Here is a 24,439-nt window from a genome sequence, read left to right as displayed (position 1 = left end):
AAGTGCTATTCTTAAGACATTGCAGCTTGATATTGTATTATATATATATATAGTTTTCAGTATTTTTTATTTATCACTTAAGCAATTCACCAAAATTGTTTTAAAAAGCATTTTTGTAGGGTCAACTATTTTGTTATTTTCTGCATGATGTCTTATATCAGACTCGACGTTAATGATTTCAAAGTGTCCAGTCTTTCAAAGAAGCAACTAGTAGCAAGAATCTATAATCTTGGCACTTTTCAATTAGGATATGTTGACTAGACATACTCCATTCACAGTGTTGTATAGGTAATTTTTTTTCTTCCTCTAACATAGTTTGAATTGAAATACTCAAAATAAATTTAATGAAGTTGAAATAAGCCTACATTTTGTTAATTGACACAGTATACTAACCTTTAGTGTTATAAGATGCTATTAGATAGCAGCGTTGAAGAAAAAGAAATTTTAACTTGATGAAATATATTTTGATGGTATTTTGGTTTAAAAGTATTTAAAAAAAAAAATTAAAGTAAGAAAGAATTTATAGAATTACGTAATTAATCTTTATTGAAAATAGAGACAACCAAATTAAAAAAAAAAAAAAAAAAAAAAAAAACATATGTAAATAAATTGTTAAAATACGAGTTCTATTATTATTCAAGCTTTATTAAATATTTTTAAAAATTTAAACTAAGACTATAATTAATTTTTCTGTTGAGATTTTGGAATTTTTTCATTGCTTTCCATAAAAATAATTCAGTTTATATAGATAAAATTTAAATCATTCAATCTATAAACTATTGTTAGGAATTTTCACATTTAGTCTTTTATAATTATCATATAAATTTTTAAATTCATTTTTTTATTAAAATAAAGTTTCCAATTAGTAGTTTGGTTCTTCCTAATAACAAAAAAATTATTTTTTAAATAATATAAAAAAATAAACAGTTATGAAGAAATGTTAAAAGTTATTTCTGTAGACCTTTACTGAAAAAATTAAATTTGACGAAATTCAATAACAGACAAATTTCTCTGGTTAATGTTTATGAAATGTAGGAATAACATGTCTCTTCTAAGTTCAAATTTTAAAGTCTCTAATTGTTTCTTTTGGTTTATATTGCAATGAAAACAGACTTTAAATATTAATAGATGTTGAAGCACATGTCTGGCAACTTTTTAAGCAATGCATGCAATAAAATAGCTAAAAATAACAATTGTATTAAGTTAACTTTCATTAAAATTAAAAAAATTGTCCAAAAATTAAATATCAATTAATGAGATAATACAATCAATAATATAAAAGACTAACTGATATGAGAGAGAATTCAATATTGAGGTAAAGAAGTGGAAACTAAAACAAATATGATTTCGACAAGAGATTTTATTTGAAGCAAAATATACTTTGCTCTAAGAAAATATAGTAGCAAACAATTGTAACAGGTTTTATTTTTTGGTTTTACAATCTGATACACAATAAAAAATATATTTCCTGCAAATATATATTTTAAAAAGTCATGGTGTCAACAAAGTACAAAAAAGCGTAAGAATAAAAAGTAAAAAATAGTTCCAGATTTAAAACATTCATAATATACCACAATATGCAACATTTAGTAAGCATTAATCACAGGCAACCAAGCATTAATAAAAAATTATAATGAATCAAACATCAACATTAAGTAAATATAATGGAATATTTTGAAAAGAGAATAAACATTTAGAAATAAAAATTCAATATTGTACACATCATAAGCATATAAACTAAAGTTTAAGATTATTTATTAATTAAAGCAAATAGCTATTAAAATTGCAAACTTTTTAACGTAATTAAAATTTTAATACTGTTTATTCAAAATACATATGATATAAAGAATTTTAATCCAAATATTGAACATTAAACTAATACTTAAAGAGGTGCAGTTTATCTTTGTAGCACATAATTGTTATATTTTCCCCTTCAGTTTCGAGAAACCATCCCACTTTAAAATCTGCCTTCTTAAAGTGAGAGAACACATTGCAAGATTAAATTTCATATATTCAACACATTTCACATGCTCCTCCATTACATTATTTTTAAGCATATAAAAATCTAAACATTTTTATAACAGTCTAATAATAGTAAAAAATAAATGTAATTTCTAGTTTCAGTATTTAGCAAAAATCACATCATTTATAAGTTCATTTAAAAAAATAAAATCAAAATAAACATGTTTTAATTTCTGTAAAACATATTAATGAAGCAATAAAGATTAAAAAAAGTTTCAATATTTACCAAACAAGATAAATCAATATTATAAGCTCATTTCTTTTTAAAATTAGAATATTAATTGAAAAAAAAAGAATATAAACAAGGCTAAAATTGATAAAACACATTATACAACAATAAAAAAAAAAAATGTTTTTATTTAACAAATAACACAGTCAAAATTGTAAGCTCATTTTTCATTTAAAAAATCATAACTTTCACAGTTTAATAGGCAAAACATATAAAAATTAAGTACATAAAAAATTGCATATACATATTCAGAAAAAATTTACTTTTTCACCATTTGGTAAAAAATAATCACAAAATAACTTGTTTTGTATGGAAATTATCTTTTACATTTTTTAAATAATATTGAAGAGGGACAGAAGTGCCAGTCAAGTAACATAGTATGCCTAGTTGAATTAGTATAAAAATTTCGGAAATAGAATGTAAATGCTAATATCAATAAGCAATTTAAAATATTTTTTAGTATATTGGAGAATATTATTTTGCATTGATTATATTTTAAAGGATAATATCAGAAGTAATCTTGGCTATTTTTAGACATGAACATCAATAAACTATCTTTTAAATGACATTATATGGATGTCATATAAATAACGAAATAATTCTTCCAGCATTCAGCCATAAATACTAGATTACTGTACTATCGATAATTAAGATTGATTTTTTCCCATTTAGTTTAATGTAGATTCAGTTCCCGAAGCATCCTTAGAATTGTCACAAATGGCTAAATAAATGCTTTATGTGTTTCTGAAGTATATTTTGAATAAAATTATGCAAATTCTCTGAGTTCTAACATAAGAAGCTATAAAATACATTCTAAGGTATTATAGCCTTAAATGGCTATACATTTGAACAATTTTCTGCATTTAAATTTGAATATATGCTCCTGCTCATTTAGTAGGGCCACATTTATAATACTATTACTGGCAAATATTTTTATTTAGAAGAATACAAATGAATAACATGCATATTGTTGACAAAGTTTATCGGCCACTAATAATTAACTTTAATTGATGTTTTCAAATTCAAAAGTCATTCCTCGTTTTTTCAATCTTTCTTCAAGAGAAGTTTTAGCAAATGCTACACCAGGAGAAAGAACACCACCTCTGAAAATATATAGAAAGAAAAGCAATTAGCATTGATTTAAATTACACGGAAAGAATTATAATGTGTTAACACGACTAACTAGTAAACCTGCAGAATTAGAATTAAACTGAGCCCAAAATACTTTTTCTCCATAATATGAAACAAACAGGTATATTTCTCAAAATTTTTTTAAAATCTGAATTCAATGCTGTAATGAGATTTTTCGTTTGGTCTTTCAAAGTTAACGTTTTGAAAATGGTTTTAGCTTTGAAACTAAATTTTCACATGAAGATGGTTTACCCTACTCCACATTTTTAATGCATATTTACAAACATGCATTAGGTATATTTTTTTCAGTGGTGACAATATTTGTTTTTAAATATCAAAATTCCCGGTTTTCAAAGTGAAAATATTGTGACTAATCAATAATTCAAATATATCTATATTACTTAGGCAGTTATGCTTTAAAATATATGGAAAGTAGCTCAATTTTAAGAATATTCTTTCGATAATTTTTATTGTATAATCATTTTGTTAAGTCTATTCCAACACACTACAAGCTGGCAAATATGTTACTGCAATGCAAGGTGAAAAGGAAAATACTTAATTTTTTAAAATACATATTTTACACTATGCTTATAATTAAGTGTAACTTGAGTTATGGATATAACAATCGTTAAAAATGGTTCTTTTTAAAGTTCAAAGAAATTTAATATCGAAATAAAAATTATAATTTAAAAATGTATTTTAAAGAATAGATTAAATTATGATTTAACAAAAAAATTCAATCAATCAAAATCTTAATCAACTGTCAAACAGAATGCATCAACATAATAGAGTACCAGAGATTAATTTTACCTCCTAATAATCATAACATTCAGTGATTAACAGTAAAATAAAAATGAATTAAAAACTTTTATGTGCAATATTTTAACAGCACATATCACTAAAATGTCTTTCTAATACATCAAAGAATTACACTCTATTGACTTGATAACTTACTCTAAAGGTAGTTTATCTTTTTCAAGAAGTATAGTCAAACCAGCATTTACCATGCATTTAGCCGTAAGTGCATATGCAGGCTCTAAAAGAAAAATATAAAAATAAAATCATTACTTAGATGAATTTACAAAATTTTGCCATTTTAATGGCTGCAAAATTGAAGTTTCTAAGATTGAAAAAATGAATAGTTAAAAAAATGAAACTCCTGAGAGATTTATTAAACTGTGTAAGATTTCTTCCCTAAAAATATAAGATTATAATAGACCAGATATAAGATTTCTTCCCTAAAAATATAATTGAATGTACTAAAATGTAATATATATTAAATATCAATAATATATAAAAATAATAAATTAATCATATTATAATTTATATATATTATCAATAATACATAATCAATTTAATATGCATAAAAATTAAAAACTTTTCCAAATTTTGGCAAGATAAATTTTAAATAATATAAGCAGTTCAACTAAAGACAATTATAATGTTAACATTTTATCCAAAAATTAACTGAAATGAATTTAAAAATAAGCAGAAATCAACAGTTAGAACTTAATTTGCTAAGTATATTAAAAAAAAATACTGTTTGATGTTCCTACCTTCGGCCTTTGACCTAAACTTCAATGCTTCTACCCCGCAGTTCCATGGTTTCCTAGCTGTCACAATTAACAGCCTCGACATGCACTATCTCTTTCAATAAATTTCATTGAATGACCAAATAGTTTTTATTCAGATAATTACTGATTGCGAGTCTGATGACCAAAAAATTTCAACATCGTGATATTAAATATTTCATTCTTTAAAATATAATGACAATAAGAGGATATAATTCCACTGATCAGTGATTTTGTAAACTCACAGGCATTGCATTATAATCATATTTAATCAATTTAAAAAGATTGTTTGTTTGTTATAACAAATAAAAATGTATATAATAAAATTTCTTGTGATGAAAAATGATGAATGAGATAGTAATTAAAAATGAATAAAAATCGATTCATTTGAACTAAAAGTGTACACTAAGATTTTAAAACTATTGAAAGTGGTTGATTTCACAAGAATTTTAAATAGAAAAGATTTCAAGAATAAAACAAATATGTATTCCAAAAAACATTTTATTTGAGATACTATTGTTTAAATAATAAAATATAGTAATAATTTTTTTTTTTATGATTAAATATATCATTTCTTTTCGATATTCACAATTTGAATCATTACAAAAATATGTTTTGTGCAAATCCAAGTTTTAATATAATTAATTCATAATTGTTAACAAGAAACACAATTTAAAAATATTAATTCCGAAAACTTTGTAGATATAAGATAGTATAATTTATTATTAGTATAGAAGTATTAAAGTAAGAGAGAATTAAAGAGTGGAAAAAACATCCAGAAATAGAAATCAGACAATATCACCGTCTATATATTAGCAAACATGGTATTTTTTAGAAATATTTTAAAATAAAAATTACTAAAACAATTTTTAAGAAACAGAATTACTTATCAGCATATTCTATAATGCCTTAATCAATATGTTTAATACACTTTTAAAATTTTTTCATGCGTAATCCAAACATTTTAAAATATTAAGTTATATTTTTACATTCATTATATTGGTGCAAATACAATTAAGGTTGTTTTTTAATAGTTAGACTGCTTGTTTGTTATCAGTCACTCACATTTCAGAATATATATATACAGTCAGACTCTAAAAACCCCTAGGAAATTACCGAATTATTTCAGCATCCGGAAAAAATATTTTTCATTAATTTTGGCAGATTCTGGACGATTAGAATTTTCAAATCCTCGTCCATTATGGCGGATGCCAGTAGAAAACGAAAACGCTTTACGTTAAGTGAAAAGATGGCAATTTTAAGAGAATTTGATAATAACGTTGGACCATAAAATGCTTTAGCAGAGCATCTTGGGATCTCAGTGTCGACATTAGCAAAAATTGCGAAACAGCGCAAAGAAATCGAAAAAGGATCTGTTGAAGTCGGGGGGAAATCGTCGAAAATCATTGAAAGATACCCCTCTTACTGCTCTTGAATCAGAACTGGTAGAATGGTTTAATATCGTTCGGTCCAAGAATATTGCTGTCAGCTGTTCTTTAATGAAAGAAAAGGCTTTTCAATTAGCAAAGAAGCATGGAGTGACGAACTTTACTGTATCTAATGGTTGGATTGACCGATTTAAGAACCGACATAATTTATGTCAGATGATATGCGGCGAAAAGGCAGATGTGGACGAAAATGTTGTTATGGAATGGGAAGAAAAGCAGCAAAAGTTGATTGAAGGATCCATCAGACATCTACAATGCAGACGAAACTGTACTGTTTTATGATTTACAACCAGACAAGACGCTTTGCTATAAAAATAAAAAATGCTTTGGAGGAAAGAAAAGCAAAATAAGAGTAACTGTTTTGCTTACAGCGAATGCAGATGGAACTGACAAGTTAAAATCACTAGTCATTGGCAGATCGGCAAAACCGTGTTGCTTCAAAAACGTGAAGAGTTCACCCACCACTTATGCAGCTAACAAAAAGTCGTGGATGACTTCTTCTCTATTCACAGATTTTTAGAGGACCCTTGACAAATCTACGAGGATGCAGAAGAAAAAAATTATTTTGTTTTTCGATCGATGTCCTGCTCTAGTTTCCCGCTTAACTAACGTCAAGGTGCTGTTCTTCCCAGCGAATTGCACGAGTGTTCTGCAACCACTAGACTTTGGCATTATTCGATCTGTTAAAGTTAATTACAGAAAGTTACTCATGAGAAAGATAACAGAATCTTTAGATGAAAGTGCGGATAAAAAGTACAGGCTCAATGTTTTGGATGCACTCTGTCTAGTGCGACAATCTTGGGATCAAGTTTCTAAGAGTACGATAGAAAAGTGTTTTCGGAATGCGGGATTTTTTGGCTCTCAAGTAGAAAGTGGTGAAGTTGACGTTGATGTCCCCATTTCAGAAGAAGTTGCTCCTGGGATAGACTTCAATGATTACGTTACATGTGATGATGGATTGGCTGTTTGTGCAACTGAAGTTACCGAAAGTGTTGACTCGTCCGAAACTATGAACAGTGATTCGGATGAAAACGATGCTCCTGTTAAAATTGTCCCATTTTCTCAAGCCTTAAGTAGCTTAGGAACTGTTAAAACATACCTTATGCAGCAGGAAGTGAAAGATAAAAGTTTTTGATAATCTTCATAAAGTTGAAAAGGAACTTTTTCGGGTAAAAGATCAGGACAGTCATCAAACTTCCATAACTCAGTTTTTTGTCAAAATAAAACCAATGTTTGTAATAATATTTTCATCTGATGAATAAAAGTTCATGATTTATAGATTATATTTAGATAGTCGTTTATTACTAGTAATTTTTAAGAATACATATGTAAAAAAAATTATTATTTTTGAACCCTGATTTAACGAATAAAATTTCCGGTCCCGATGAATTCGTTAAATCGGGGTCCAACTGTGTGTGTGTATATATATATTACTTTCTAACATATAAAAAAACAACAAATATTTTTGAACTAAAAGAAATAGAAAAAAATTTTAAGACAAAATCATTATTTAAACTCATACTATTTAATAAAAATTTATAAAAAGTAACATAAAAATAAGATACAACATGATATAAAAAAATAATAAAATTGACAATATAACATAAAATTTTTTGAAAAGAAGCTCTTGTTTTTTCAAACAGATAGATAAACAATATATATATGACCGAATATATTTTACTGTGGAAATTTTTTTAACACTCTTATAATATTAAAAAAAATTAACACTTGAAGTAAAATATTATAAGAAGCATTTAAAAATGATGATGAGCAAATTCATCTTCATTTTCGTCTTAATAACAAATGCATAAGGCAAATACTACAGATATAATATTAGGCAATTAGAGCAAAAGATATAGAAACATTTACATGCCTGACATTTTTAACATAAATAATTAGTTTTTAAAAGTTACTATTGACATTTCAAAGCTTAATCTTTTATAAAAAAATATCATAGTATGTGCTCATTAACCTGTTAAGCAATAATTATAAATCTTAGTAGTAACAACATATTAATCACAGTATTCATAAGCTTCATTCTTTTCATCAGAAGTTTCAGTTAAGAGTTTCAAATTCAAAAGTCATTCCACGGTTTTCTAATCTTTGTTTGAGAGAAGTGTTAGCAAAAGCTACACCAGGAGTGAGAACACCTCCTCTAAAAAATAAAAGAAATAAAAACAAAGTACAGTTATTGACTAGCTTAAGTAAGAGTTTCAGCTAAAGACAATGTTCAACTAAAAAACTACAATTTCATAAATGTAAAAAAGAAACGGTTAATTGGTAAGTAAAGCAAAAACTAACCCTATGTAAAAGGTAACCTTTGAGTAAAAGATAATTAAATTTTTCTACGTTTGCTTGCGACTAATCCTTTTTAACAATCACAGCTTTCACTGTCTCACAATAAGTACTTAAAGTAGACATTTCACCAGAAATTAAACATAGCTTTTATATTTTCAAAATTCTGTAAAAACGTAAAAACATCAGTAGAATTTGCATTTCAGAAATTAGGTTAATTTCAACTCATATGAACACACGCAATTGAGCACAGTGCTTTATTGTGTCAAACATGTAATATAAAGTAGTTAAACTACAAATATAAGCTCAACCTTTTGATAGCTCTCTTGTTTCCTTGCAGAACCAATCAGTGTTTCTTTTGTAATTACAGTACACAGAAAAGAAATATATGAACATTTACTGAAGAATTATTAGAAACATATGAAATTTTTTTTCTCCCTCTGGCAAGAATGCCAGAGGGGGAAAAAAATGTGGTGTTGAAGCAAGTGGGATAAAACAAAATAGATCAAAGTGGTTTGGAGCACTCACAGGAATATGAACATTTGGGAAAGTGCGAGTGGAAAAAACGGCCAGTTTTGGAATAGGTTAGTAAAACAAAAGATTGAAACAGCTTAAATCACTCAGAGAAATGTGAACAATTGCTAATAAATAGACTGACAGAGAAAAAAAAAATGCCTGTCTTGGTGCAGGAGGGAAAGTACTGAGTAGATCGAAGCAATTTGGAATATTCACAGGAGCATTTGGGATGCTGGTGAAAAAAAAAAGGCCTGTTTTAGAGTGGGTTGGAAAAACCAGAGTGAACTGAAACAGTTTGGAGCAGCACTTAACTGGAATGATTACAAAACAGTTCATGTATTAATTTCTAAATCACTATAGCCCTAAGCTTTTTACATAATTTCAAATTTTTTTTAATTCAGCATGAATGGTTTTAGTTTTTAAATCAGAATAGTAGATGAACTCCTGAAAAGATATGAAATTGTCTTTTCAAACCCGTAAAGAAAATGTTACTTATGACTACTTGTTAAAATAAAGATTAATAACATTAGATTTCTTTTTTTTAAAAAAAATTTAAGGTGAGTTAATTATAGGTTCAAAACATAATTTTAAAATAGTTCTTGGTAGCATTAATAAAATTTATTAATAAAAAATACAAAAAAACAAATAATTTTCCTTTACAACAAAAATAAAATATTTTCCTTTTTTTATCAGCTCAGTACTCTAGATCAATAATTTATAGTGATGTGTTGACTTACTCTAAAGGTAGTTTATCTTGGTCTTGGAGTATTGTCAAACCAGCTTGTACCATGCACAGAGCAGTTAATGGATATGCAGGCTCTAAATTAAAGAAGAAAAAGAGATTTTAAAAAAATTAAGGAGAATTTTCTTTGTTAAATAAACATTAATTGAAAAAATACATTAAATATAAACACTTATTAAAGTAAATTTAGAACAGGAAGATAATTTTTAGAGCTTTTCCAGAATTTTTATGATAAAATAATAAAAAGGGTGAGTTACATTTATATAACAAATGAGACAATGAAGAAAAATTAGTAAAAAAATTGAAAAAACATTGAAAAAAATATGACAATCAAAGCTGACGTCATCAGCTGAGGTACCAGCTTTGAATTGTCATAAAATGCAAAACTTTTTCTATCAAGAAAGCAAGACAAAAATTCGCTTTCTCTGTACCCCAAAAGTTTTGCCAGTGCCCAAGAATATATAATCACAAGGAAAAGTAGCATAATTTGTTATACAATACGATTTAAATTACAGAAGCATAAAGCAGTAGAATAAAAACAAGACAAATATAGAAGGAAAGTAAGAAAGAAAAATTTACTAGTATAATACAAAATAACATACTATTAAAAATACAGAAGCATAAACATTCATTAGAATAAAACAAGACAATTACAGTAGGAAAGTAAGAAAGAAACTTATTTGGAATAACAAGAATTTAATAACTAAACAACTCACATGACTTCAAGACACAAATGAGATAAACTAAAATATGAAAACGACTCCCCCAAATCTGCGCGGCTTCTCTTTTTTCTCTCTCTTCTTATAGAAAAAGGACAGTTGTTAAGAAGGTAGTGACGTCATAAAACTATATTTTAGTTTATCTCATTTGTGTCTTGCAGCCGTGTGAGTTGTTTAGTTTTTGAATTCTTGCTATTCCAAGTAAGTTTCTTTCTTACTTTCCTAATGCAATTGTCTTGTTTTATTCTAATGAATGTTTATGCTTCTGTATTTTTAATAGTATGATATTTTGTATTATACTAGTAAATTTTTCTTTCTTACTTTCCTTCTATATTTGTCTTGTTTTTATTCTACTGTTTTATGCTTCTGTAATTTAAATCATATTGTATAACATTTTCTTGTATTTTATGTATTCCTGGACATGGGCAAAACTTTTGGGGTACAGAGAAAGCGAATTTTTGACTTTTGTCTTGCTTTCTTGATAGAAAAAGATTTGCATTTTATGAAAATTCAAAGCTGGTACCCCCTGATGAGGTAAGCTTTGATTGTCATATTTTTTCAATTTTTTTAATAATTTTTCTTCATCGTCTCATTTGTTTAATTCCTCTTGGTTCCTCTGCTGCTAAGTGCATTTTTTCCATTTGGATGTTTTATTTTTATTATTTTTAATTTTATTAATTTTTGCATTAATGTTTTTAATTCTTTTCTATATTGTAATTTTCTTTTCTATATTAAATTTATTGAATTCAGTGGGTTGATAAAATAAGTACCAAGCATGCTTGAATTAAATAGGTTCCACATTCTGCTGAATACGCAACTGGAGCATCTGCTCCTGCATCCCAGAGCCCAAGGTCAAGAAAACTTGGATGAACATAATAGGCTTGATCTTTCTTTGGCTGTCATGCCACTGAGTTTAGAATTCATTTAGATAATGAAACCTTAAGAAAATAAATTCAGTTTATATTTTCCTAAATCTAGTATAATGAATAATATTTTATGATAGTTGTTTATTAGTTGATATTAGTTCTTATCAGCTGCATACCTTTAAACTAGGGGTCTCTAAAATTTTGTGACAAGGGTGGTAATATTGAATGTTTTAACATTATTCAGCAAGCTGAAGGAGCACTTAAGAGCTAGATTATTTAGATTTAATAAAAAGAATAGAACCTCATAATTGAATGCAATATTAAATTATTGCCCAATGATAATGAGCAACATTCATCAATCATCAAATGATAATTAATTTTCATGTGTATGTTGTAACTGTTTCTTTTTAAAATCATATTTTTAAGTATTAATGAAAATAAAAATTAAAAAAAAAANCTTATTCTCAAAGTACTTTTTTAAAGAACAAATTTTTTTTTTTTAAAAAAAAAAAAAAAAAAGTATAAGTACATTTAAAAATAACATTTTTAAATAAAAAAAAAAAGAATGAAGAAAGATGTTTGCATCTTTATACCTTTATTAATGGATGTTGTTACAGTGGTTTAAGAGTTCTCTACCTTCCTTATCTTGGATTCCAAGTTAAACATCTAATTTGTATTTTCTGTTATTTTCTTAATATTTAACAAACTATTCATTATATAGTATTATTAAACAGAACAATAACTTTCAAAAATGATAGGAAATATAGGGGTCGCTTAATTAGTTAGGAGAAATAGCGTTTGATAATTTTTAGAACATTTATGAATTTTTTCTTAAAAATTTAAAGCAATCAAAATGATGTGATTTGTGGTTTTGAGTAAGTGATTTAAAGCTACATGTTTTTCAGTTTTTAAAATTTAATCTTATTAGAGTTTAAACCAATGAAAAGTGATTTGGATGACGCTTTAAAGATAATGTCATAAAAACAAAGATACTTATCAAAACTCTAAAAACTAATAACTAATTAAATATTTTTCAAAAACTGTTGATTGCAAAATCGTATTGGGATAATTTTTGGAGAAAAAAGTAATAGAGAATCTAAAATACTGCATACTTTATATCTAAAATTCTGATTGATTATCCTAAAATACTGCCAACTAAAATAAAAATCTGTAATCAGTTTGTTTATAAAAATTAAATGAAAAGGATTAAAAACATATTTAGAATTTTCCCTCTCCATCTCCACCCGTATGACAGTTGGGTTCGGTCGGGAGAATGAAGAGCCTCTTAAGACATTAAGCTGTGGAGTAAAAGGCAGGGGTGCTATTCTTAGTGATTTTTTGAAGCAACATAAGTTTCAGTTATTATATGGTTATAAAATTATCTAAAGTAATCCATAAATCTAAAGTGGCCAGTGCATAATACTAACCACATAGCCACTACTCCAACAACTGGCTATTGTGGGATTACTTGATTTTTTTATGTTTAGCTATTGTTTTTAACCAAAGAAATATATTAAGAATAAAAAAATAATATTAACCTGGTCCCCTAATGGTGAGTTTCATTCTGGTGTCAGGTTTAGTGGTGTGCTGGTCAGTGGGATCTGACAGTTTTTCTTTCCATCCTAGGCCATATAATGTCAACTTAGTACTTCCTTCCATCACCTAAAAGGAATATAAATGTATATAAATTATTTAAAATCTTTAGGTTTTTATCAGACATTTAGATTTCTTTTTTAAAAATCATTCTCAAAATAAGAAGTTTAGAGTAGTTTTTATCTTAAATAATTCTCTATCGTAAAAAATGGAGAAATGTCACTCTTCACTAAAGCTTGGTCACATCAATTCAATACTTAAACTTGGTCTATAATTTTACCTATCCACACAGCAATCACTTTGCAGTTAGTATAATATACAGACGATTTTAAATTAAACAGATTTTTCAGAACATATTTTTAACATTTCATATCAGCAACTTAAACAGAAATGAAATAATTTTAGCAGAACATTTATTTTTGAATGAAAAGTTTTAATTCTATGGATAATTTTTTAACATAAAATTTTCTTTCTTTAGTAAATTTCAAACGTCTTAGATAAAATTCTTATAGAGAACAATGCATTTATCAAAACATTAGTAACTTTGCACAAACTGAAGCATTTTAGTAAAACTTTTTAGCAATTGAAACATTTCTACTTTTTGAAAATTTCAAATTTTTTATTAAAATCTGATATACTTTATATCTTCTTCTTTTTCAGCCCCTTGCAGGCCTTGGCTGCCACAACAGCTAACAAATGCCAGTGCCTCCTATCAAAGGCAACTCCCTTCCAATTTCTAATCTTTATGGTTTTCAAATCTTTTTCGATGTCATCAAGCCATCTAGTAGGGGGTCTGCATCTGGGGCGACCCCTCAGGGTTCTTAAAGGTGACAATTCTCATGACGCTAGTTTAAGAGCTTCTCCATAGATGGCCCAGCCATCTCAGGGTATTACTGCAGATTATTTGTGAAATTTGGAGTTGCTTATAGAGTCGGTAGAGCTCGAAGTTATATCTGGTTCCAAAGCATCCCCTTTCTTAAATTGAGCCAAAGATGGCTCTGAGGATCTTTTTATCGAATGTGTCTAGTGTCCACTGTATATCTGAGTTTAGAGTCCAAGTTTCGTTTCCATAAAGTAGCACAGGAAGTACAGAGTTTTAACCTTGTTTTTCGGCTGTGAAGATTCGATCTTAGCTGTCTCCTACTTCAAACCAATTCTTTTCACTTACTTTTAAAAATTAGAGCACTGTACTAAAAATTACTTAAAAAAGCAGCAAACTACAGCAGTTCCTCTGCTTGTAGTGAGATACTTTTGACCATAGGAGAGATATTTAAATTTTTCAAGAGTTCAAGTGATGACATAAAAATTAGAGACAATGCGCACTTATGTTAGAGTATTTAAAATTTCAAGTAATGAAATATCAGTAAAATGTTATTGGAAAATGATAATTGGTCCAAAAATGGGAAATAAATTATCTTCAACATACTTGTTTTCGAGTTGGCCCAGTACTTGAAAATACACCAGCAGTAAAAAAAGATGGGTACTATAATAAAATAATAATGAAAGTATTTAAAAGCAATGAATAACAAACAACTCTCACTTTTTGGAAGAGATAAAAATAAAAACACTTTAAAATTATATTACAGTATTTTCTTTAATGCAAATCTATTTGGTATAAAAATAAGACTATGTTCTTTTCTACATTATTTTTAAACAAGCTCCTACACACTCATCTTTAGAAAAAAAATTAAAATAAATTCTTAATGACAAATATTAAAGATGTTTTCAAAATGGTATAGATATATTGCCAAGTGCATTCATGTAAAAAGAAAAAAAAAGCGATAGATTTTTTTTTTACTTAAATGAAAAGTACTAATGCTGCAAATTTAAAATGGTATTTTTATGCAAGGACATTAATTATTGCAGTTCTTTGTGTCTGTTTTACATACAATTTAATTGAATCACATGCTGCAGAAAGCAAAAAAAAGTAGTGAATAAATTCTGCCTTCTTTGCAAGCGCTAAATTAATTATCAGCTACTAAATTGCAAAAATTTACATTGGATGCATACATTATAATTTAAATATGCTAAAATACTCAAATTAAAGATTCAATAGATTTAAAATCCTCCAACATCAATAATGATACAATAATTTGTTAAAAAATTTAATTAAAACAAATTTAATTTCTACTTTTTAACAGTACAATATATATTTTTTGTTTTGTAGTACAACAAACCTTTGCCAATAGGTATCGACCGAAAGAAAACGACGTCATGAATCCAAAAAATCCAGCAAACATTATGAGTAACAATCCAGTAAAAAATGAAGATAACTTCATGTAACCATGAGACAAAATCTAAAAAATATTTATTTTTTTAAAAACAAGGAAGAAACATTATATAGAAAACAAACAAACTAGAATTAAAGTATGAAAAATTAGGTTTTGCATAGAAATATAAATTAAAACAAATTGATGGAGAAAATTCTAATTACACAAGTATATATACATATGGGAGTTGTTATTGACTATCATCCTTGATTCACCAACAGTATAGTGGTGCCAGACTGTCTACAAGGGAAAAGTCCTGTAATTCATGATGCCAGAGTGTCTTGAAGGGAAAAGTCAATAAATTTCATAGATTCAATTGACTAATTCTTCTCTTTAGAATTACTGATTCTTTAGACAGTATTTGATCTGAAACGTTGTGTGCAGGCAGCTCTGTGCTATTCATGTCGCTGTTATACTTTCACTATTAAATTTGTTAAGTTAATTATTGTCTTTTTTCCCGCATTACCCAATAAATCACTACACACACATATATATATAAAGTGATTTCCACCACCTGAATCGATGAAAAAAATCTCTGACAATTAGGCTGACAGGAACAGGATCTAAGAAATTATCCATCTATCACCCAAGATATTTTTTATCATTTTACATTGAGATCATTATAGATTCAAATCTGGACCACTTTATTGAGAGGCAATTACCTTTCTGTGCCCTGAACTATCCTACTTTGCTAGCGATAGCAATAATTAAATCTCTTTTGTCATCCTGACTCAAAGAACATATTTATTTCTTTTTATTTCCATAAAAAAACATTAACTTACTGGTCGCTCTTTTAAGTAATTATGGCGAAACAACTGACTTCTTAAAATGACTCGCTCATCTGGACCCAGAAACCAAAGACCCCATCCTTTCTCCTCAGAAATATAAGAAAGTGGAGGTAATCTGGGGGAAAAATATTATCACATTAAACTAAGAAAGTTTCCTTTTACAAAGATATGTAGCAAAATATTTTACCAATCATTTAAAAGCAATTTTTTCCAATAATTTAATAGATTAATCCTAAGGAATAGTAATTTGAGGAATTAAAAATAGCCTTTTTGAACGTGCATTAATAAAGTAACAATAGCAGCAAAAATTCACAAATCTTTTTATTCTTATTCTTTTGAAATAATCATATATAATTACAAAGAGTTTCTCATGATAAATTTAAAATAAATTAAACATCATAACTCCTGTCAATACAATAAGTAGGACTTTTTTTTAAAAATAAAAGTGAGATTAATTTCTTATTTAAAGTTTTTAATTATACTATTAAAAAAAGTGTGAAATATGTTTAAAATTATAAAATAAAGTTTTAATAAGCACGTTGATTTTTGAATTTAATTTAAAAATATGAAATAAGGTGAAATATGTATAACACAAAATAAATACTCAATAATACAAAAATTTGCTAAGATGGAAAAAGGATCTTAACAATATAGAAACTGTGATCTTTTCTTTCTCTCATCTTTTTAATAACCAGTTTGTGATACTTTATCATAAGCTGAAACAATCTAAAAATTTTCAAACAACCATCTTATATACATTGACAAATGGTGAACTTAGTTTAGAAGTTCCAGATCCCTTTAACACAAAACAAATTCTCAAAATTTCCCAAAGTTCTTGTATTTAGTCTTTTTTCTTCTTCTTTTTTTCATTTATTTAGTTTTGCCTTAATTACATGTCCTCTTTTGAAAATACACAAAATTTAAATGACTAATAAAAAAAATCTTTGAATTGATTTCAAATTAAAAAGTTTACTACACTTAGCAAGATTCACTACATTTGAAAGTAGTTAAAAAAGATGCAAAATATAACCATTGAGGAATAACTGCCATACATCAAAAATAAGTATCACAACTCACTTAAATAAAATTATGTCAATTTTCTTGTTATGACTCTTAATAAAATTTGTATTTAAGCACTTAAATCAAATGTATTTTTCTGAAAAAGAAGTGTTTTTAAACCATAATTTGTGAGGTTTCTTATTATTTTCCTAATTTAATTTTTTTTTTAACTTACTTTCAAAGCAGAATTTATTTGTGACTCAAAGTAATAAATAGCAATATGAATTAATAAATATAGCACTATGAACTGAAATTCTGTACCTTCAGGGCAATTGATATTTTGGTGATGGTAGATCTTCTTTAAACAGCTTTTCTTTCAGAGCTATATCGGCTTCTTTGACAAACATATTATCCCAAAATGAGTAAACAGCCGAGAGAAAAGTTCCAATGTTTGTAGATCGACCCTAAGAAACATATTTTTTTATAAAATAAAACTACTGCTCATAATAATAATAAAGAGTTATTTTATCAACAAAATTTTACTAAAGATATTTTATTGGATAGCTCAAACAAATTCTAGCGAAACATTTCAGAAAGCTTTTTGGAACAGAAAAAAAGTGCTTGAGTGATAATTAAAGTGTTAAAGATGATACTGTTGTGGATTGGATTGAATTCTACAATGGCTGTATGTAAGTGAATCTGATTTATTTTACTTAAAAAGTGAGTAGGTGTACCTTAAAACTCATTAAAGTGGTTGGAAATATATATTATTTTGTGCTTAATAGTTCAGAATATAACTGAAGTTAATAGAGCTATAGATGACGGTATAATATAAAAAAAAGGAAAGAAAAAGTGTATTGTATAAATAACTAATTATTGCTAAAAAGCTATAATAAATAAAAACATTTATTAATTAAATGTTATATTAATATTAACATTTAAAAAAGTGCAGTATACATGGTAGTAATTAAACCAAAATAAAAACATTTACTTATTTTGGTTTAATTACTACCATGTATACTGCACTTTTTTAATAGCCTTTAAAGAAATGGTAGCAAAAAAAGTATGAGAATAACGTAAACTATTTAATAAAGAATTATTTAATATTTTAATTGAACCTTTGAAAATTTTATTTGAGAAAAAGGGAAAGAAAGCATAACATTATAGTCATCTTTAAATGACATATATTTTGTCACACAACCTTTAAAGTTTCAAGCATGTTATAATACAATATTTTAAAAATAAATAAAAAAACAGTGTATTAAGGTTGATATTGACTATAAGTGATGAAAAATTATTCTTCAATAAATAAATTACAAACAAAAAACTCTTTTTTATATAGGTTATAAAAAAGGGAATGCGAGTTATTTTTTGATACTATGTATAAGATAGATTGTTGATTTAAAATTAAAATATTACATTATGAATTAATCATTATAAAATAACAGCATAAATATTTTTTGAACAATATGTAATTAATTTCCATAATAAAAATATATAATATTTTTTTTTACTTCAGGCCCTACTCCAATGCTGATATAATATTCAACAGAGTTCAAATCACCTGAAACAGATTAAAACATTACGTTTAAAATTGAAAATAACATTAATTATAACATATTTCTATTATAATTTGTTAAGAACATTTTTTTAAGAAAAGTAAGGTTATAGAAAAGGTAATATATAAAGGTATTTAATTGAGAATATAATAAACTCCCTATTATCTACATTGCAGTTTATCCAGTTTGGTTTGAAGGCTTAACATTGTATGCATGTAAACAAAATAATAAATACAACTTTAGAAAATTAGTAATTTGTTCAAAATAAAAGTTTGTGTTATAACATTTTGTCTATGTGAAAATGCATGAGAATTAGTTTCACAGTAATTTCTGTACACGAGTTTCAATTTCGCAAAATTTTGACCAGATAATATAAAATGTTTCCTCTTATATTCTTGGTAATTTTTATTTTATTTTGTACAATAACAAAATTTTATTAAGAAACATCAAATTTATAAATGTCAGAAAAAAGATACAAGTGACATTTTTGACCTATCAGCATTTGCTGGATCATATTATACTCAGTATAATCCAGAGTAAATTATAAATAAAAATAATATAATTTGAATAAAATTATTTTAGATAATATATTTTGGGAGCTTTTATATATACAGAAACTGGTGGACCTCTATAGCAAAATTATCAAAAGAATTTTTTGTAGGAGTACTTACTTTTTTTTTAACAAGTCATTCAAAGTTACAAAAAAAGTAAACAATAAATCTTAAACTGATATTAAAAGAATGTTATTAAAATTATTTAATAGATTGAAGAATAAATATTTTATAGAATTGCAAAATAAAAAATAGCTAATTTTCAACTAACCAGGAAAATGTTTTTTCAAGAGAGTCATTCCATAGTCCCCAGGGATGCTGTCAAATCCACAAGCTCCAACAATATAAACATTTTTCTCACGTGCAGCATCAAAATACTTGATCTGAGTTTCTTCTAAAAACTATTAAAAAATATTTTTTACACTATTAATCCTTTATAAGTTCATACGAGTTCAACAAGTTAACCAGAAATCTTATTAGTTTCAAGCAACTTAATTTCTACGCCTTGAACAAACATAATATTCCATAAAAAAAATTTTTTTTCCAAACACGCATTAAATGAAGAAAAAGAAAAGAAAATCACAGCAAAAGAAAAATCTAAATGCATGGGCCAACAATGTTATTTTTTGAAGAACATTCTTATAACCTTCAAATTGGAATCAAAGCACAGAATAGTGTTTTCTGCCACCAACAATCATTCGAAAATTTAAATCAGCAATTGACCTTGATTTCTAGAAAGCTTTTCATATACTAAAACAGCAATGTTTCAGTAAATAATTTTTCATAGTCACATCTTTTATCAAATGCCTTATATGTTTTGTTATAATTTTTATTTTATTTTTCTCACTGAATGGTGATACCTGTTCCACTTGAATATTAGCTCTTGAACTGCTTTTCTGCTATTTTGCTCAATTTTGTATTAGTAAATGAATTTTCCTTCTTTTTTTCTTCAATTCATTTGAATGATTTTGATTCAAATCAAGTTTAAATATATTTTGAAAAACAGTGGGAGTGTTTAAAAAGGAGTTGTGTTGCTTGGTGATATAAAAAGAAAAGGAGTAAAAGTTAATACTAGGTTTAAAAAATAAATAAATTAAATAAATAAATAAAATAAAAAAGAAAAGAAGGAAAAAGAAATTATGACTAAAAAAATATTTTTCTTTTCTTCTTTTCTACCTGTATTTGTAAAGTTTCTACAATTCATTTGAATGAATTTGATTCAAATCAAGTTTAAATATATTTTGAAAAACAGTAGGAGTGTTTAAAAAGGAGTTGCTTAGTGGTATAAAAAGAAAAGGAGCAAAAATTAATACTAGGTTAAAAAATAAATAAATAAATAAAATAAAATGAAAAAAGAGAAAAGAAAGGAAGGAAAAAGAAATTATTACTAAAAAACTATATTTAAAAAAAGTAAAAGCTCGCAGAGAAAATTATTTAAATAAAATCTCTCAATGCAAATAAAACAAAAAAGGGATAAAATTATTAGTTTTTTCTTTTATGATGGTTTGTATTTGAGCCTATTTAAAGTTCCTTTAAAGGAAACTCATTACCATATAATGACTGGGACATAAAAATGAAAATAATAACAAGAGTATTGAATATTAAAAAGATTAGATCAGAAGGAATAGTTATTAAATAAATGAAACATAGAATAATTTTTTTTCCTGTTTCTTTTTCATGAGCTTTCTTGTTTAAAAATTTAGTTTTTTTTCCCTTCCTTACTTCAATTATTTTGAGTACCTTTTAGCTTTTTTCTTTCTTTCTTATAATCTTTCATTTTATCTTTAATAAGCAACTAACCTAAATTTCTCCCTTTCATTCATTTTTATTATTTTCTATAAGCAGTGTTTTCTATTTTTATTTATTAAGCTTTATTTTTTTAAATAAAATTCTAGTACTGCACTTTTTCATGGAAAAAATAAAACTTAGTACACTAACTAGAAAATCTGAAATTTCAGAATAAACTAAATGAGTTTTTTCTTTTAGTATTTCAGTTTTGTTCCTCTTAACCTTTATTATTTCTTTAAAACCATTAGTTTTTTTTTTAAATATTCAGGTTTTCAGGATGCTTTGTTCTGAGTGATTCATCTTCTTTTGACAGTTCCTTTTATAATTTAAATCATTCATTATTATTTAAATTATATACTTATCATTTTTTTTATCATTTACTTATCATTTTAAAGGTGTAAACAATATTTGAACCTAATTTCACCTTGGTTAAATCAGATAATCTATTATTTTGTAATATTTCTAAAATGCATTCGGGATTCATAATTTTTTAAATTCAAACAGTAATACAGTGATAACAATAATCAAATTAATTACCAATAATAATTAATACCGGAAACTTCATACAAGAACAACCAATATCAATGTATGGAGAAAAGTCCTACATGCATTCAGCTAAAAACTTATTTTTACAACTTGGGTCAATTTTGGTACCCAGGGGTTTGTCTAGGTTTTTCTGAGAGGTACCTATTTTGTGAAAATTTAGACATAATTTGTGAAAAATTAAAAGTTCTATTTAAAAATCAACACAAAAATATGGTAAAAATGTGGATTTATCGTTTCTTAAGGGATACAAAAATAAAATTTTAAGAAAAAGTATTTTGTGAAACTACCGTTTTTCTTAAAATTGAATTTGTGAAACTATCGTTTTTCCTAAAGTTGAATTCGTGAAGGTACCGCTAAACGGTAGTAAATTCGGCCTGGACAGACCCCTGGTACCATAACATAAACATAAAATAGCCATTGCAATAATTTTTAAATAAATTATAAAAATTTTGCAGCCTAAGTTTTAGAATACTGATATTGCTTGTTTTGCATTAAGCCTCAAATACAATTAGATTAAACAAACAATGGATAACAAGTAAACTAGGATTTGTGAGTTGAAAAGGGACAAAAGCTCTATAGTTCAGGGATGTGTCAAGGTGTAAATAAAACATTAAGGCTATGTTTACTTTAAATGAATTTTAAAAAAAAAGACTAAACCTTTAGTTCTCCACTAATATCAACATGATGAGTTCCATTTTCTAAACAAGCTTTTATTACAGGTTCCCCAAACAATTTGTACTGAAAAAAAGGGATTAATTAAAAAATAATAATTAGCAAATAGTTTTATACTTACAAAAACTGAAAACAAACTATTCCTGTTATATTTTCAAAAAATTTTTTTTTTCAATTGCATATTGTATTCACATAATGTGCCTACATATCTTAAGAAATTTTGAATACTTAGGCTAACATAGAAATGTTTCTCAGCACATAAGTCACAAAACATATATTATTTGATGCATAATTTACATGTGTTGCTAAATGTAAAAATATTTAAAATAAATAACAATAAAGTCATATAAAGAAACACAAACTAAAATCTACATGTTCAAGTATAAATTCAATGATATTAAATAAGTATGTAAAAATATACTATTAAACTCTTCAATGAATTGCTTACTTTCTACAAATTGAAGTGTTTTGAAAATTAATGGTTGTAGGTAAAGTTAATTTCAAATAGTTTGCAATCAAATACTTTAAACCGAGGTCACATATAATGTTTGCTGAATTATAAATCACATATGCATTTATTTAATAAAATAAAACAAGTTAAAAAGGTGTTACTGTTGTTTTGTTCAATGAAAGACATAATTGAACAAAAGTATTTTTTAGAATTAAATTAATAAATAAAAACTTTCAGTATGAATAAAGATGATCCAAAGATCTTGAATTTAGTATTTTAAAACTTAATATTTTTTTTTAATATACTCATTTATAAAACCTTTTCAGTTTATATTAAAAAAATGTCCACCATTTTATTTGACCTATTTTATCAAATTTTAAACTTTAGACAAAGTAACAGAATTTAAGGCATGAATTTCAGATAAAGATTAATATTGCACAAATTCAGCTTAATCCAACATACATGCAGCAAAATTTGCGAATAAAAGGCGTCCTTTATAAATTATACATAAAAACTTTATGTTGTTTAAATTTATTTTAATGATACAGGGGAAAAAAATAGAATAAATTCCTTTCAGTTAAGCCTGCAGTCAAGTGAAAGAAAGAAAATCTTGACATTTTGTTCTTTGGGGTATTCTTTCAATTTAGTTTTCTCATTTTTCATTAGAAATAAGAATAAAGTTAGGTTAGTTAGTTCCAAATTAAGGTAGGAAAAAGGCTACTTACAGGTCCAACACAATTAAGTATCAACTTAGCCCTTTTGCACATATTTGATAAAGATGTGTCACTCTTAACATCAGCCTCAATCATAGGAGTCTTGCTAATATCAATCTCTAAAAGGAATAAAATTGATTAATATTTTTTTCATCATATAAAGCTTGTATTATAACTAATATGTGCAAGTTTTAATAGTTCAAAAGTTTGTAGCTGATTTTTTCAATAATAATTTGTTATAATAGAAAATAATGTTATATATGTCCTTAAATGCATTAAAGTAATTCAAAGATGAGTTAGGATGTTTTTCAAGAATGAAATATTATTTAATGCTTTTATTTTCAAGTATAAAGTACAAATAAATTTTCTAAACCAGTTTAAACAAATTTTAAATTAAAGTGAAAATTGATAAACAAAAAAAAAAGTGATAGTAAAACAAACTTTGGTAGATATTTTACTTTTTTTAGGTTTAAGTGAGGTTATTTAGGAATTAACATTACAAAAAGCATACAGCAATTTGATAACAAAAAGAATCATTCTCTATCATTAATACAAATTTAAAACTTGTCAATTAATTCTTCACAATACTTTTAGAATTACAATTTTAATAAAAACACTGAGATCACACAAAAGCATATAAAAACTTCTTATATAGTTTACCTTGTCCAAGATATTCTTTAACAATATCCAATGATTCTTTTAATTTTTCCTTATTCCTGCCAGCAATAGCCCATTTAATGTCAATTGACTTAGAAGAATGAGCCAATTCTTCTATTACATATCGGCCAGTGTATCCAGTAGCACCGAAAATTATAATATCAAATTCTCTATTTTTAATTTCAGACATTTTTTGATGAACTTGAAGCAAAGCGGGAAGAAAGTCAGAAAGTGACAGTCATGTAAAAGAAAACTTCCTATACCGGTTGCAACCTTTATTCCTTTTTATCTTGGTTTTGTTTACGAATAGAGA

The 24,439-nt window shown here is 26.1% G+C and overlaps 1 protein-coding gene across 1 annotated transcript; it reads right to left on the bottom strand.

Moving 5' to 3' along the window:
- Positions 1–1,345: 1,345 nt before the first annotated feature.
- Positions 1,346–24,439, bottom strand: LOC107455905 (saccharopine dehydrogenase-like oxidoreductase). Its single transcript, XM_071184291.1, is given in 12 exon segments — positions 1,346–3,354; positions 4,337–4,418; positions 13,078–13,201; positions 14,559–14,615; positions 15,310–15,429; positions 16,185–16,305; positions 17,511–17,653; positions 18,704–18,753; positions 19,571–19,700; positions 22,291–22,371; positions 23,482–23,588; positions 24,130–24,439. Coding segments are annotated over 12 exon segments (1,302 nt in total). The 5' UTR covers positions 24,317–24,439; the 3' UTR covers positions 1,346–3,254.

Source organism: Parasteatoda tepidariorum, chromosome 8 (genome assembly GCF_043381705.1).
Source record: "Parasteatoda tepidariorum isolate YZ-2023 chromosome 8, CAS_Ptep_4.0, whole genome shotgun sequence".
NCBI classification, from domain to species: domain Eukaryota; kingdom Metazoa; phylum Arthropoda; class Arachnida; order Araneae; family Theridiidae; genus Parasteatoda; species Parasteatoda tepidariorum.
This window is presented reverse-complemented; position numbering and strand designations above follow the sequence as displayed.